General features: G+C 54.7%; 1 protein-coding gene across 8 annotated transcripts in view; it reads left to right on the top strand.

The window, feature by feature from the left end:
- Positions 1–14,252, top strand: part of Dagla (diacylglycerol lipase alpha) — a 69,741-nt gene that overhangs the window by 38,498 nt on the left and 16,991 nt on the right. For 4 of the 8 annotated variants that reach the window (XM_045161048.1, XM_045161058.1, XM_045161062.1 and 1 more), the window contains exons 2-9: positions 1,631–1,768; positions 2,162–2,373; positions 3,564–3,665; positions 4,074–4,212; positions 8,030–8,117; positions 10,835–10,969; positions 11,528–11,605; positions 13,428–13,552. In XM_045161048.1, the coding sequence (XP_045016983.1) occupies positions 1,674–1,768; positions 2,162–2,373; positions 3,564–3,665; positions 4,074–4,212; positions 8,030–8,117; positions 10,835–10,969; positions 11,528–11,605; positions 13,428–13,552 (974 nt within the window). In that variant the 5' untranslated portion in view covers positions 1,631–1,673. Of the gene's footprint in view, positions 1–517; positions 658–1,630; positions 1,769–2,161; positions 2,374–3,563; positions 3,666–4,073; positions 4,213–8,029; positions 8,118–10,834; positions 10,970–11,527; positions 11,606–13,427; positions 13,553–14,252 lie in introns of those variants that run through there. The other 4 variants (XM_045161071.1, XM_045161076.1, XM_045161044.1 and 1 more) reach the window with 3 other exon arrangements.

Below are 14,252 nucleotides of genomic sequence, written 5' to 3'. Positions count from 1 at the left end.
GGAGCAGAATGAGTAGCCTCAGTACATTCGGGCCCCACACCAGCCCATGTCTCTGAATACATTCCACTGTGCTGTGTGTGAAGGGCCTCCAGCAGTTCCCCCCACCACAAATACCACTCCAAGCTCAGGTTACCTCTGTGAGCCACCTGCATGTCGAGAGGGGGCCGCTACACCAGCTGTTGGCAGCTAGGTCCCGCCGCAGCCCCTTCCTGTCCCGTCACTCCAAACCCCGGGCCGGCTTTGTGGGCTCTGCTTGTCACAGACCCTGCTGCAGCCCACAGCACACCCTCCTGCCCCTGGGGCTGCTCCCTCGCCACAGCTCCCTCACTCCCCATCCTTCTCCTGCTTCCCACAATCCGCAACTCCTCGAGAGTGGGATGATGTCACTTCCTGAGGGGGGGAGGAGTAGACACGACCCCAGGCGGCCAGCTCTCGGAGCAGCCCTGGAGTGGCAGCGCCTGAGGGGGCGGGGGCGAGGGCGGGATGCTGAGCCAAGCTGGGCCGGCCGGCGGCTACCCTGCTCCACGCCCCCTCGCCCACCCTAAGGGCCGCGCTCACTGGCCAGCCAAGGCTTGGCTGCTTCTCCGCAGACACACATTTTCCCTGGAGCCATCACCAGGGAGAGGACCTGCTGCCCGCCCCTGGACCAAGTGTCATGTAAGCCTCTGCCAGCCTAGGGGCAGCTGCCCACCATCAGGGATCCCTCCATACAGAGCCGTGCAGGGACGCCAGGGAGCAGTTCCCGGGTCTCTACTCAGAGCAGCCTCCCGACCGTGCCACTACTCTTCCGCCCTTGAGCTTACTGAGATCTAGTTCGTATCCACTTAATTCAGCGAAGTGGGAACCAGGCATTGAAGGCTGCTGGGCCCAGGGAGAATTGTGGACGAGTGGTCATTATTCCCACAGTGAGGGCCAGAGGTGTACCCCAGCTGCATTCCTGACCCAAGTCTCTCTGCCACAGCCTTCTCGCTCTGGAGCCATGACTATAGTAGAGTTTTGTCAGATGGGTACAAAACCAAGTGCAAGCATGCTTGCAGGGTTCCAGAAGAGTATGAAATCACAGGTCTCATTCAGCAAAGCCATATGAGGACCTACTATGTGCTTGGCACTCCTCACCTTGGTGTTCATCAGCCCCACTCCTCCCTCCCTCCCTCCCTTGCTTCCTTTCCTCCCTCCCTCCCTTCCCCCTCCCTCCCTCCCCAAGGTCTTGTTGTATCACCCAGGCTGGACTCAAACTCATGATCGTCCTGCCTCGGCTTCCTGACGGCTGGATTGTAGGGCCGCACTGCCGCACCCAGCCAGAGCCCAGGTCTTCAGTTAGGGGCGGCTACTGTGAGGATGACCTCAGGCAGTGGCAGTCTGGGGAGGGACAAGAGTGGCCTCAGGGATCAGCTGCTGCTGAGGCCCATGGTGTTGGCTGTAGGAGTTGTGAGGACAAGGAGCAGCTCCTGCCTGAAGATGCATCAGCCCCTGCAGTGGGGAAAAGCTGGGGTGGGGACTTGAGGCCAGTGCCCAGGAGACTTGTGCTCCTGGCCACACCTGGGACTGGCCCAGCAGCTCCAGAGAGTAGTGTCCTTTGGTGCGGCTGCTGAGCACCCGCAGACATCTCCAGGGTTCTGTTTAATTTCAGGAGGTGACCACCAGGCCCGCTGAGCCTCCCAGAGCCGCCAGCCATGCCCGGGATTGTAGTGTTCCGGCGGCGCTGGTCTGTGGGCAGCGATGACCTTGTCCTGCCAGCCATCTTCCTCTTTCTCCTGCACACCACCTGGTGAGTCTCAGAGCTGGGTCCACATGTCAGGGTTTGAGGACAAGGGCCTGGAAGGGAAGGCCTCTGGCCATCTGTCCCTCTGCTCCCAGAAGGAGGTGAATGAAGCACAGAGCTCCTCCAGGTAATACCCACATGGAGTCAGAACCCCTCCTGGCCCATGGGTCCTGGATTGTGGGCAGTGGGCACAGTGGTCAACACTGCCTCCCCACACTAACAACTGGGCTCCCTACTTCCCCTTTACCATCCTTCAGAGGCACCCAAAGGGCTCTTAGGAGGGAGTTGTCTACTGGCCCCTTCTCCACCGGAGCCCAAGATGGGTCAGGAGCTCCCTGCCAGCGCCAGTGCTAGGCACGGGGCGGCAGGCCTTGCTCATGGGCCCCCTGCTGCCTGCAGGTTCGTGATCCTGTCCGTGGTGCTCTTTGGCCTGGTCTACAACCCGCACGAGGCCTGCTCCCTTAACCTGGTGGACCACGGCCGCGGCTACCTGGGCATCCTGCTGAGCTGCATGATCGCTGAGATGGCCATCATCTGGCTGAGCATGCGCGGGGGCATCCTCCACACGGAGCCCCGCGACTCCATGCAGTACGTGCTCTACGTGCGCCTGGGTAAGGGCTGCCCACCAGGGCAGGGGCTACTTGTGTTAGCCAGACCCTGTGGGACGGCGGGGTGCTGCTCTGAGCCTAGGCTTCCCTGGGTTTATGGGTTGAGACATGAGGCCCCGCCCAGCCCAGCCCACTGGCTGTTTTGCGAATCTTTTTGTGGGGGGGAACACATCCACTCATATGTGTCCTCTCTGATGCTCTGCTACCTAAGCAATTATTACCCAGACTGTCCTGTGTCTGAAATAGTTCCCCTCTTGTCCTTTTACAGACAAACTTTTTTGACCCCTATTCTATACCATGAACATGTCTTCAAAGTGTATCTGCGTTGTGATCCTTCTGGAACACCCCCACCTGTCACTGGGAAGCCCCTCGGGCCAGATTGGGTCAGCTCCCCAGAGAACCAACCCACATCTCTTCCAGGCTTGTCCCAGCAGCCTCTCTCATGCTTTCCTATGTTAGCTCATACAGAGGAGAGTGTTAGCCTCGTTTTATAGATGAGGACACTGGAGGCCGGGTAGGCTAGTTAGCTTTCTCAAGGTCACATAGCTAGTCAGCACAGGAGTGTCAGAGCTGGCATTTGAACACGTACTGCCTGGCTCTAAGAGTCTAGTATGGCAGCACCGTGCTGCGCCTGCCAGGCTGCCAGGTCTCACGTGGACTCCAGGCGCAGTGCACTGATGGGCTGAGCACAGGGGCCACAGCAGGACGCACACTTTACCTCTTGGCTTCTGGGACTCCTTTCTCACCACCCCAAGTTCCAGAGGCCTCTGCTGAGAGATCCTTCCAGTTTCTCAGTGTCCCGTGACATGGACATCATCACTCCCACTTTTTAGAGGAGAAAATGCGAACTCAGAGAGACTAGGTAACTTGCCCGAGGTGCGCCTGATCCCATAGTTCAGGCATGTAATTCTTAAATCCTAAAAACAAAACTGGGAAGCTCTTCTTCCTCACATACTTTTCCAGTCACCATCTCAGGGAGGCATTGGGGACCTGAGGACTTAATGCAAGGGAGCAAGCAGGAGGAGGGGGCAACAGAACAGAATGTGGTAGGGCAACCTCTAGCCTGCAAGACAGAGGAGCCTCTTACCCCTGCTGTGAGCTGGCCAGATTCCTGGAGGCCCAGACTCGGGACCCTCCCCTGGAGTGCAGAGGGTGGTCACAAGCCTTCAGCCAGGATCTGCCTCTCGTTGCAGCTATCCTGGTGATCGAGTTCATCTATGCCATCGTGGGCATTGTCTGGCTCACACAGTATTACACCTCCTGCAATGACCTCACTGCCAAGAACGTCACCCTCGGTATGCCCCGCCTCCCCCAACCATTCTCCAGCTGTAGCTGGCTGGGGGTAGATGAGATAGGGCTAGTTTGCAAAGAAAATGGCTCAGGAATCACCACAGGGAGACGTGTGGGTAAGACTGCCTTCTTCACTCAGCTCTGCTGGCCCTTTTGGGACCCTGATAGGGTGGGCAGCAGCAGGCACAGAGCTCAACAACATTGCCTTGGAAGCTCAGAGCTACCTACTTGGTGCCAAGGGTGGTCTTTGGGAATATGACTTAGCAAGGCTGAAGACCAGGAGCTTCTGAGACTTGCTGTCAGATCTCAGAAGCAGTTGGTGGCAGAGCAGCTCAGGTGCCCTTTTCTTCAGAGCTGATGACCCAGGGAGGTGTCCCCAACACCACTTCTTCCTTCTCACTGCTGCCCTCCAGGAATGGTTGTCTGCAACTGGGTGGTCATCCTCAGTGTGTGCATCACTGTCCTCTGCGTCTTCGACCCCACGGGCCGCACCTTTGTCAAGCTGAGAGCCACCAAGAGGAGGCAGCGCAACCTGCGGACCTACAATCTGCGGTTAGTCTGTGGAGTGGGTGGGCCGTGCCCTAGCAGGTTCACTAGCTGATGGACGGAGGAGGCTCCTGCTCCCCAGTAGGTTCATCCTGTGGCTCTGTGTAAAAGACTCAGCTTCTCCCTGCCTCAGTTTCCTTGCCTGAAAAGAATAACAGTTCCTCTCTCACTGTGTCATTGCGTGGTTGAAGTGAGATAATATATGTGGAGTAGTTAACACGATGCTCCTGTCAGTCATCACGATGGTTGTAACCACAGGAGACACAGTCTCAGCCAAGCAGTCCTCAGAGTTAGTTACAACTACCCATGAGGTAGCAGTTCATCCCCATGATAGAGGTGGGGAACGTGCAGCACAGAGAGGTTCTTGCCTCATGTGACATAGCTGGTAAGTGACAAGACTGGGAACTTAGTCCTCAGTCTGGCTGTAGAGCTCTTGCTTAACCTCTCTGCTGGGTTGCCTGTAGGTTTTAGAGGTTAAAGGAAGGCTTCCAGGCGAGGGGTGAATTTCACATGATGTTTTGTGTTCATAGGTGGGTGCATGTAAGTGTTTACGCATGTGTACATATGTGTATATGGAAGCCAGAGGACAGTGTAGTCATTTCTCCTCAAGCATGGGCACTTATTTTTGAGGTTGGCCTGGAACTTACCTAACTTGGCTAGACTGGCTGACGGGGGCCCAGGAATTCTTTGCCTCCACTTCTCCAGCAGTGGGATTACAAGTATATTTCTTGTCAACACATCCAGAACATGGGTTCTGGGGACTGAACTCAGCAAGGCAAGCACTTTACTCAATGAACTATCTCCTCAGCCCTCCTCTGGTGTTTATTTTATTTTATTTTTTTTCAAGGAAGGGTCTCACTCTAGTTCAGGTTGACCTGTGGTCTCGGGCTGGCCTCCAACTTACAGTGATCCTCCTACCTCTGCTTCCCAAGTGCTTGGATTAAAGATGTGCACCACCACATCTGGCTAGAGAGAGAATGGGTGTGCCAGGGCCTCTAGCTGCTGCACACGGACTCCAAATGCTTGCACCACTTTGTGCATCTGGCTTTACATGGGTACTGGGGAATTGAATCCAGATCATTAGGCTTTACAGGCAAGTGCCTTAACCACAGTGCAATCCCTCCAGCCTTCATCTGGTGTTTTAAAGAATGGAGAAAGCTAGGCCATGGCAGAGAATATGAGGGATTGCATCCAGGCATGGTCACTGTGCCTCCTTTTATTGAAAACAAGGTAGGGGCCTGCCAGGGTGGGTCACAGTAAGTTTGGATAATCAGACTTCTGCTGTAAGGCAGGCCCTGTGAGAGCCCTTTAGCTAGTCTCATTAATCCTTTTGTCAACACTGTGCAGCTGTGAAACCCATTCTGCAGATGAGGGATCCAGGACATGGTTGTAGGGTAAGGAAGTGGTATCCATCTATGGCCCAGCGAAGCAGGCTTCCCAGCTAGACCCAGGCCCAGCAGGACTGCTCCTACCCTTACTCTCACGCCTCAGGCCTTCCACGTCGGCTCATCAGATCGGTAAACGGCCAGCGCCACACCCGTGCCTGGTCTGGCCACCTCCCAGCCCCAAATGTCAGGCCTTGCAGCCAAGGCTCTGGAGCCCATTTCTCCTCCCAGTACAGCTGGCGGCCGCCACCCCCTGTCCCACTTTGCCTCTCTGAGCACATGCCTCACCCGACCTGCTTTCTGGGCTCTTGGGCTCTGGAGAAAACTTCCCATCCTGACTCCAGGTGATTGCCTTTGGGGCCCACGGCTGGGCTGTCAGAGCCTGTGCAGCGGGGGTTGGCACTCGCTGTCATTTTAATTAGAAAGCTCTTTGTGGTTTTGAAACGCTGTGAAGGTGACCACCAGGCCGAAGCTCGTAGGCCCTTGACCTGTTGTGGTTGCTCAGGTCTCCTGCGAGGCCACCGAGAGCAGCCTGGCCACCAGGCTCGGTCAATCTGACCACCTGCCAGACTGCCCTCCGCTTACTCTGAAACTAACAAACAGCTTTCCTAGCAGGGACATTTTCAAGCCAGCCACTTCCCAGGCGGGCATATGCACCCTCTGCTGCTGGAAGTCAGGTGTGTGTTTCAATCTCTGGCCCTTTCTCTTCCCAGTGAAATCTGATGGGCCCTTGGGGAGGGCATTTTTCCCAAGGGAGCCTTGATCTTGGGTGTTTTGCAGAAGGAATGTCTGCCCCTCTTTCACATAGTGAGATGTCCAGCAGGGAGCTGTTGAGGTCCATGAACTTTCTGTCCAGATTTGGTCTGTGTTTCCCTGGCTTGGTTGGTAGATGCACTTGACCAAACGTACCATCTTCTCACACACAGTCCTAAGATCGTCTGTCTCCTAGTGGTCATGAGAGGTACTTCAGTGAAGTGTGGAGTCAGTGCTTCCCCTTACTCTGTTTTAAATCCCCATTGGGTTAGAAAGTATTAAAGTATGTGATGCTTTGAGAACCCAGCTTGGCCATTACACTGTTCCTTCATCACTCCCCTGAGAGGTGGATGTTTACAATACAGGACTGCCCAAGTCCCTAAGAATGGCTGGTTCCACAGACGGCATGGCCCCCTGCATCCTCCCAGCCTCCTCCATTAGTACAGAAGACCCTACTCTCACCTCCCTTTGGCTGGTTGGCTGTGCCAGGAGTGGGGAGCAGCCCTCTGTCATGTAGAAGATCCAGAAAGCTCAATGAGAGCCAGCCTCTTACCACTCCTAGTGACTGTCAAGTGCTTTGAATGAATTTGAGTGCTACCCTTGCCTTTCCCTCCTGATTGCCCGATACGGGCTTTTAAGGGGCTAACATGGGGCTTAAAAGCCAGGTAGCCTCCCTGGCTCAGTTTGGAAATCTACATGTTTGATGCCAGGGTTGTTATCTTTTTTTTAAATTTTTTTGTTTATTTTTATTTATTTATTTGAGAGTGACAGACAGAGAAAGAGGCAGATAGAATGAGAGAGGAGAGTGGGCACGCCAGGGCTTCTAGCCACTGCAAATGAACTCCAGATGCATGCACCTCCTTGTGCATCTGGCTAATGTGGGTCCTGGGGAATCGAGCCTTGAACCGGGGTCCTTAGGCTTCACAAGCAAGCGCTTAACTGCTAAGCCATCTCTCCAGCCCCAGGGTTGTTATCTTTATGTTTAAAATGTAGTGATTTCTGGCTTCCAAAGTGAGGAGCTTCCAGGGGAAAGTGGCCCATTGCTCTACCTTTGGGCACTGACTCATGGGCCCCCTGACTCCCCATCTAGGCAGTCAGATCCATCAGATGAAGAGGAGGGAGAGAATAGGCAGGGGTCAGCCATGCAGGCAGGGCACCTGCTCCACCAGAAAATAGCTGCAACTGGGAAGTGTAAAGCCTCGTTTGGCCCCATAAATGTTGACAAGTGCTCAGTGTGAGTGTCCAGCATCCTTTGCTAGGAAACGCAGGCCTGTCTGGAGGTCTGTATTGGCCCCTGGAACAAGAGGCCAGAGAGGCCACACTGGCTCACATTGCCAAGGCTCTTGATTTATGTCTTTAGGCACCCTACTTTGGGTTCCCAGCACTGAAACCCCCATGGCTTGACCATGGGTCAGTCTTCTAAAAGTCAGGGTACCCTCCTCCTCCACAATAGCTTTCCAGCTTAGGCCAACAGAAGTCCCCAGGGAATGCCCTGGCTGTCTGAAAGCCACATCACTGGCCACCCAGCTATGCCTGGCCTGCCCCCTGTTCCTTCCCCAGGTTCCTCTGCTCGGGAGCCCTTTGGTGGGTCCTGGGAACAGGCTGCCCTGTTTCCATAACATCTGGGCCTAGCTGGGCTGGCCCAGCCCTCTGACCTCACACTTACGGACTCTCCCCTTTTACAGGCACCGCTTAGAGGAGGGTCAGGCCACCAGCTGGTCCCGCCGGCTCAAAGTGTTCCTCTGCTGCACCCGGACAAAGGACTCACAGTCAGTAAGTACCAGAGGTCACTTGCTTCGGGTTCCCACCATGCCATTAAGGAACCTTTTGCTTCTTTAGCAAATGCCGAGTGGGCAGGGCTGACAGGAGGCGCAGGGTTCTGAGCATGAGCAGACTGGCAGTCTGCTTGTGGGATGGTCTGTTCTGCACTGGTCGACTCCCCCGGCCTGTAAAGCAGCCATCCACCTGCTTTGTCAAGAGAACAGAAAGAAGTGAAGACTGTGCTGTCCCCCTTGGAACGCACAGTTTAGTTTAGGAGGAGAAGTGCTCAAAAGTTAGGCATACAAGACAAAGAAAAGTAACATCTTGCCATCCTGGGAAAGGTCTGGGGACATTAGGTGGCACACAGTCTGCCTTCAGCACTGAAGGCCTGAAGCGTGGCCAGAGTGCCCCAAAAGAGAGACAGGAGGCCGGGTGTGGTGGCACATGCCTTTAATCCTAGCACTTGGGAGGCAGAGGTAGGAGGATTGCCATGAGTTCAAGGCCACCCTGAGACTCCACAGTGAATTCTAGGTCAGCCTGAGCTAGAGTGAGACCCTACCTCGGAAAACCAAAAATAAGTAAATACATAAATAAACAGAGTGGGGGTGGCTTTGAGTGGGGAGGGAGCTGGGTCCTATGGCACAGGGCAGGGTCCTTAGAGGTCATCTAGTCCCATCCCTCATTTTTCAGATCAGTCAGCTGAGACCCAGAGATGTGGAGTGGCTTACTCAACATCCCACAGCTAGTTAGTAGCAGAGCCAGTGAGGTCAGGAGACCTGAGGCAGACAGCGCAGTGCCCTCCTCAGAAGCCCCCAGGAAGCTTCAAGCTGCTCTTCCCCAACTGTACCCTCTGAGGGCCATAGAGTGAGTAACCTAGTTTAAGAAAGCCCCTATGTTCCCTGGTGGGTGGGGAGTATCCTATGGGGCTGTGTGGATAAGTGTGTGGATCTGAGGGGATATGGCCCAGACCTGGCTGCAGGTAGGCCACGCACAGGGGAGGAAGTGAGACCTTAATAGATGGAAGTTGGTCCTATTGAGGCCTGTGGAGAGCACTCTCTCCTACTGGGCATACTGTTGTCCAAAGCTGGTGAGAGGTCAAACATGCCAGAGGAGACCCAAGCACGAGTCCCTTTAGACACACATGGGCCATGCACAGGTCCAGTCCACATGGTTTTTCATCAGCTTGAGTGGTGTTGTTTAAAAACTAGAATTGGAGCTGGGCGTAGTGGTGCACGCCTTTAATCCCAGCACTTGGGAAGCAGAGGTAGGAGGATCGCGGTGAGTTCAAAGCCACCCTGAGACTATATAGTAAATTCCAGGTTAGCCTGAGCTAGAGTGAGACCCTACCTCAAAAAAACAAAAATCAAAACAAAACCAAAAAACAAAACAAAACAAAACAAAAAAACCAGAATTGGGAGCTGGTAGATAGCAGTTGGTAAAGCTGCTGAGTTGGGACCCCAGCGCCCACATAAATGCAAAGTAGGCATGGCAGCCTGCCTGCAACCTTGGGAGATAGAGTTAGGATTCCCCAGAGCAAGCTGGCTAGATTCAACAAGCTCTGGGTTCAAGTGAAAGACCTTGTCTCAATAAATAACGTGTACACCGGGCATGGTGGTGTACACCTTTAATTCCAGCACTCGGGAAGCAGAGATAGGAGGGTCGCCATGAGTTTGAGGCCACCCTGAGACTACATAGTGAATTCTACTCACTCTGGGCTAGAATAAGACTCTATCTGGAAAAACCAAAATAATAAATAAATAAATAAATCAGGTAGCGGGGAGGTCCAGGAAGACACCCAATGTTAACCTCTCATAAGCACATGTGCACACATATATATGCACATTCATTTACTCATGTGAACATGCACAAAACACGCACATCGCTACCCTCACCACCACCAACAACAACAAAGCAACTGGAATTGAATGCTAACATTGGAAAGTGGAATTTACATAAACCCTTGTATTTCTGAACTGGTCCCCTCAGGTCTTCCCCTTAGGGTAGGCAGCCGGAGCAGAGCACTAGCCAACACTGTGTGGCTCCCAGTGTTTTCAACCCTTGGTGGTTTTTCTCTCACGTGCTCAGTGAGACAGAACCAGTCGCCTTGAGGTTGTTCTCACCTTGGCCTATCCTGACACACTTCTGGCTTGAAGGCAGCAAGACACAGGGAAGACTGAGAGCCCACAGGTAGTAGGTTTGCCTCTGGCCCTTGCTTCCTGCCCAGGCCCAGACTGAAGCCAGAGAGGCCAGTAGCCCCATAATTATACCCTTCTCAAGCACATTATGGTGGGTACTGAGCTTAAGCCCCTGGGAAGCATGGGAAGTTAGAAGTTCCTAGAATCCTTAAAGCGGGGGGACTCCACTGTCACAAGTGGCAGAGCAGGAGCAACTTGACATGCTTAGTCTGGCTTCTCTGCTGGAGGAGAAGTAAGCCAGGGCTGTCTGGGGAAGGAGAAGGAGAAGGAGGGAATGGTTCAGGTTGACGCTGCGAGCGAGCAGTCGGTGTGAACTGGAGGCCCTCCGCAGAGGAGAGACCTGGTTGCTGGAAGACAAGTCAGTGGCCTTATTAGTGGAGTCGAGGCCCAGGACAGGACCCTCAGGGACCCTGTTGCACAAACCCACCTGGGGCAGGCCTGGCCAGTATTACGGGAGTACTGGGTGTGCCAGAGGATTCACTCCTGGGTCTTGCCCTCTCCTGCTGCCTCCTCCTGCCCTGTGGACCTCAATAGGATGCCTACTCAGAAATTGCCTACCTCTTTGCGGAATTTTTCCGTGACCTCGACATCGTGCCGTCGGACATCATAGCTGGCCTAGTGCTGCTTCGGCAGCGACAACGAGCCAAGCGCAACGCGGTACTGGATGAGGTAAGCGGCCGCCCTGGCCCTCCCAGTGTCCCTGCTGCTGCAGTGTGCACCGCCGCCTCGCGGACCCTCGCCCGCCGCTACCGCTCGCCGCCCTCCACCCTCCCAACCGGAACCTTCCCCCAGCCGTTCTGCTGACTGGCGGGGGAGGGATTTGCCTCTGTGGGCCATGGCTGCCTCTGAGACTGCCATCCAAGACTTGTGGTCACAGGGGCCTAGTGACTGACCCTAGCTTGGTGCTTCAGCATTTTGCCTTGCCGTACTGTCTGCCTCTTCTTCCCTGCCAACCCACCCGTTCCGGTCTTTCTGCATCTCACACAAAATGCCTTTCCCCTGGAGTGGGTCAGGAATGACCCTTGGGGTTTGATGCTGTGTGTGGAAAGGGGGGAGAGTAACTGGAAATGTGGGGAGATCATTGACTTTGAAAAGCCGCCGGATGGTGGAGGAGCTGCACGCCATATGCTCCTTCAGGCTTTGGCTAGCAGGCAGAGCCCCAGGATGGCTGAACCTTTTGCCCATTTAGGTGGGTCACTGCTCCACCTTAGCATGCCTGTTTTATAGGCAAACAATGACATCTTAGCTTTCCTGTCTGGGATGCCAGTGACCAGAAACACCAAGTACCTCGACCTCAAGAACTCGGTGAGTGGAAAGTCTCTCCCATCCCACTGTGTCCACTTCCCCTCTCGGCCACCTCCCCGCACCCCTGGCCATCGCGCTTGCCCCACCTTTCCTGCCCAGACCCCCCCCAACCCTGCAGGGAGCGTCCTCTCAGATCATGCCCTCCAGAGCTCTCACATCATGATGTTTCTGTAAACGGAACCCCAAGTTCCTTAGCCAGGCTTTGAAACCTTTGACCCAGGTCTCTTAAGATTGTGAACTACTTCACAAGGGTGAGCTGTGACATTGTTGCTGTCATAAAGGGCAGTAGGACATAACGTTGTCATTTCCAAGTCTTTTCGACAGTAAAACCCTTTCCTCAGGTAGCTTGAGTAGAAATTCCATGTGTTACAGGGAACGTGGGTGCTGTCCCATGTTCACCAAGCATCAAGGCCCACCCTAGGGCAGCGTGGCCCAGGGTGGAACCACAGCTGATGACAGAGGGAATCAGCTTGCCCAGGGAAGCAAACTGATTTGGATGTGCTCTAGCTCCGCTGCCTGTTTCTGTGACCCGGAGCAGTCAGTCATCCCTCAGAGCCTATTTCTGCAGCTGTAAAACGCCCTAGGCACACTTGCCACTGCCAGCAGGAGCAAGAGGAAGTGAGCCATGGAGATCCAGTCCGGCAAGGTGCTGGAAACACAATGCCTGTCAGTACGTGGCTGCGCGGCTTCAGCCCCTGGTGATCTGTGGCTTTAGAGAACTCCCCCTCCTCAAAGTGGTCGTTGTTTCCTCTCAGAACAGCCGCATAGAAAGCATAGAGAGCAGATGTCCTTAGCCAGCTGCCTGCCACTTGCCAAGGCCTGGTGTGGTCTGGCTGGCTCTCACTACCCCCTGGGGGGCAGGTGCAGAGTCTGCACCTGCCACCTGGCAAAGGCTGCGAGCGCCCTGCTCTCCCTGTCCTGTCTGACCCAGGGTGACTGCCTCTGCAGCTACCGGTGCCTCCCGAGTTCCTGAACAGCAGGCAGAGCTGAGCCGCCTGCTTTCACCCTCCGGGTGCTGAATGAGGCCTACCTGTTTCACTTCACAGGATGACTAATCACCTCCTTAACTTTTACAAGGTGACTAATTCTCTCTAAGTGCAGCAGTCCTGGTGCCCAGGGTGCTGGGAACTGACTGGCAGCTTTTCTGGGAGACCACTGTCCCCGCCCAGCCTGTGGCACTGATATCATCCAGTATCAACAGTGGTCACAAAGCCTTAAACTCCTAGGTTTTAAAGTGGCGCCTTTCTCCAGAGTGATCCCAATCTCTCCGAGACAGCCTTGCTCAGCCTCAGGAGCCTGTGACTCCATGAGTCAAGCCTGAGAGAACCTGAGGGCCAGAGAACATCTGGTGACTTGTCTCCTTGCCCAGCCTGGCTCACCCTGCTGTCCACAGCCAGATATCCCTAGCTGGGGGGCCCAGGACTTCTCAAGGTTAAAGTCCCCAGCAGAGAAGTCCTCTTCACAGGGCCTGATTGCTGAGGTTGGGGTTACCACCATTCACACCTCTCACTTTCTTGGGTAAACAAGTCAGAAAATCGATACAGGACTCCAAGTGACTTTCATCCCAAAATCATTAATTCTGAGAGTGTAGTGACAAGACAGGTCCCCAGAGGGTGCGATGCCTGCCCTGAGTGCAGGGAGATAATTAGGCAAATGAAATTAGTTTGGAGGGGCCACCCCTCCTCCAAGGCCTGGGCCTCCACTTCTGTGTCCAACAGTCCTTCCCCCTGGAGTGGGTGAGCAGGATCCCAGCTAGGGACTGCTGGGCAGAGACTGCAGGCAAGAGGGGCAGCAGTCCCATCCCTTGCCTCCTGTCTTCCAGCATGAGATGCTACGCTACAAAGAGGTCTGCTACTACATGCTCTTCGCCCTGGCCGCTTATGGCTGGCCAATGTACCTGATGCGCAAGCCCGCCTGTGGCCTCTGTCAGCTGGCTCGGTCCTGCTCGTGAGTACCCACAGTCCCCAGCCCTGCGAGCACTGCCTCTTCTCCCAGTGGTATGGGGGAAGGGGCTGAGCTGATGAACTGGTGTTACACTCCACCCCCCATCCACGTAGGCTTCCTCTGAATCTGCCCTCCTGGCCCCATCTTCCTCGGGCCCAAGCAACTTCTCTTCTGCACCCCCGCTGGGCCCAGAGTCATGCCAGCCTTGGTTTTAATCCAGACTGTCAATTATAATCTTGGACAAGTCAGTCTGAGCCTTTGTTTCTGCATCTGTGAATGGGGTATAGTCTTCACACTGCTGATTTCCTTCTCTCCTTCTGGTTGTCTGCCCTTTGTCATTCCCTCCTGATCATGTCTCTCTTGCTCTTTTAGATCCCTCCTGGGATCTGCCTTTCTTAAATAGACAGCTTTCCTGGGAGGGAGGCCCAAGCCATGGAAGTGTTTGGAAGGCACCGAGAAGGCCTTTCATTATAAGGCTAGGAAGCTGGGAAAGGTGTTGGCCCTAGATCCTGCCCCTGAGGGTGGAGGAGGTGGGTCTGCTCTCCTAAGTGGGCCAGATAAGGTATTTAGGAAAGACCTTGTCTGTCTGTGGTGGCTCCGCCCTCAGCCCATGCCGGGCAGAAGCAGGCCAGTTCCCTAGACTCCTGTTCTGTAAAGGCTGCCCTGATGGTCTGGAACCTCTGTATCCCATACCCCCATCCTG

Source organism: Jaculus jaculus, chromosome 1 (genome assembly GCF_020740685.1).
Source record: "Jaculus jaculus isolate mJacJac1 chromosome 1, mJacJac1.mat.Y.cur, whole genome shotgun sequence".
Lineage (NCBI taxonomy): Eukaryota > Metazoa > Chordata > Mammalia > Rodentia > Dipodidae > Jaculus > Jaculus jaculus.
The sequence above is the reverse complement of the archived record's forward strand: the minus strand, read 5'-3'. Positions and strand labels throughout refer to the sequence as shown.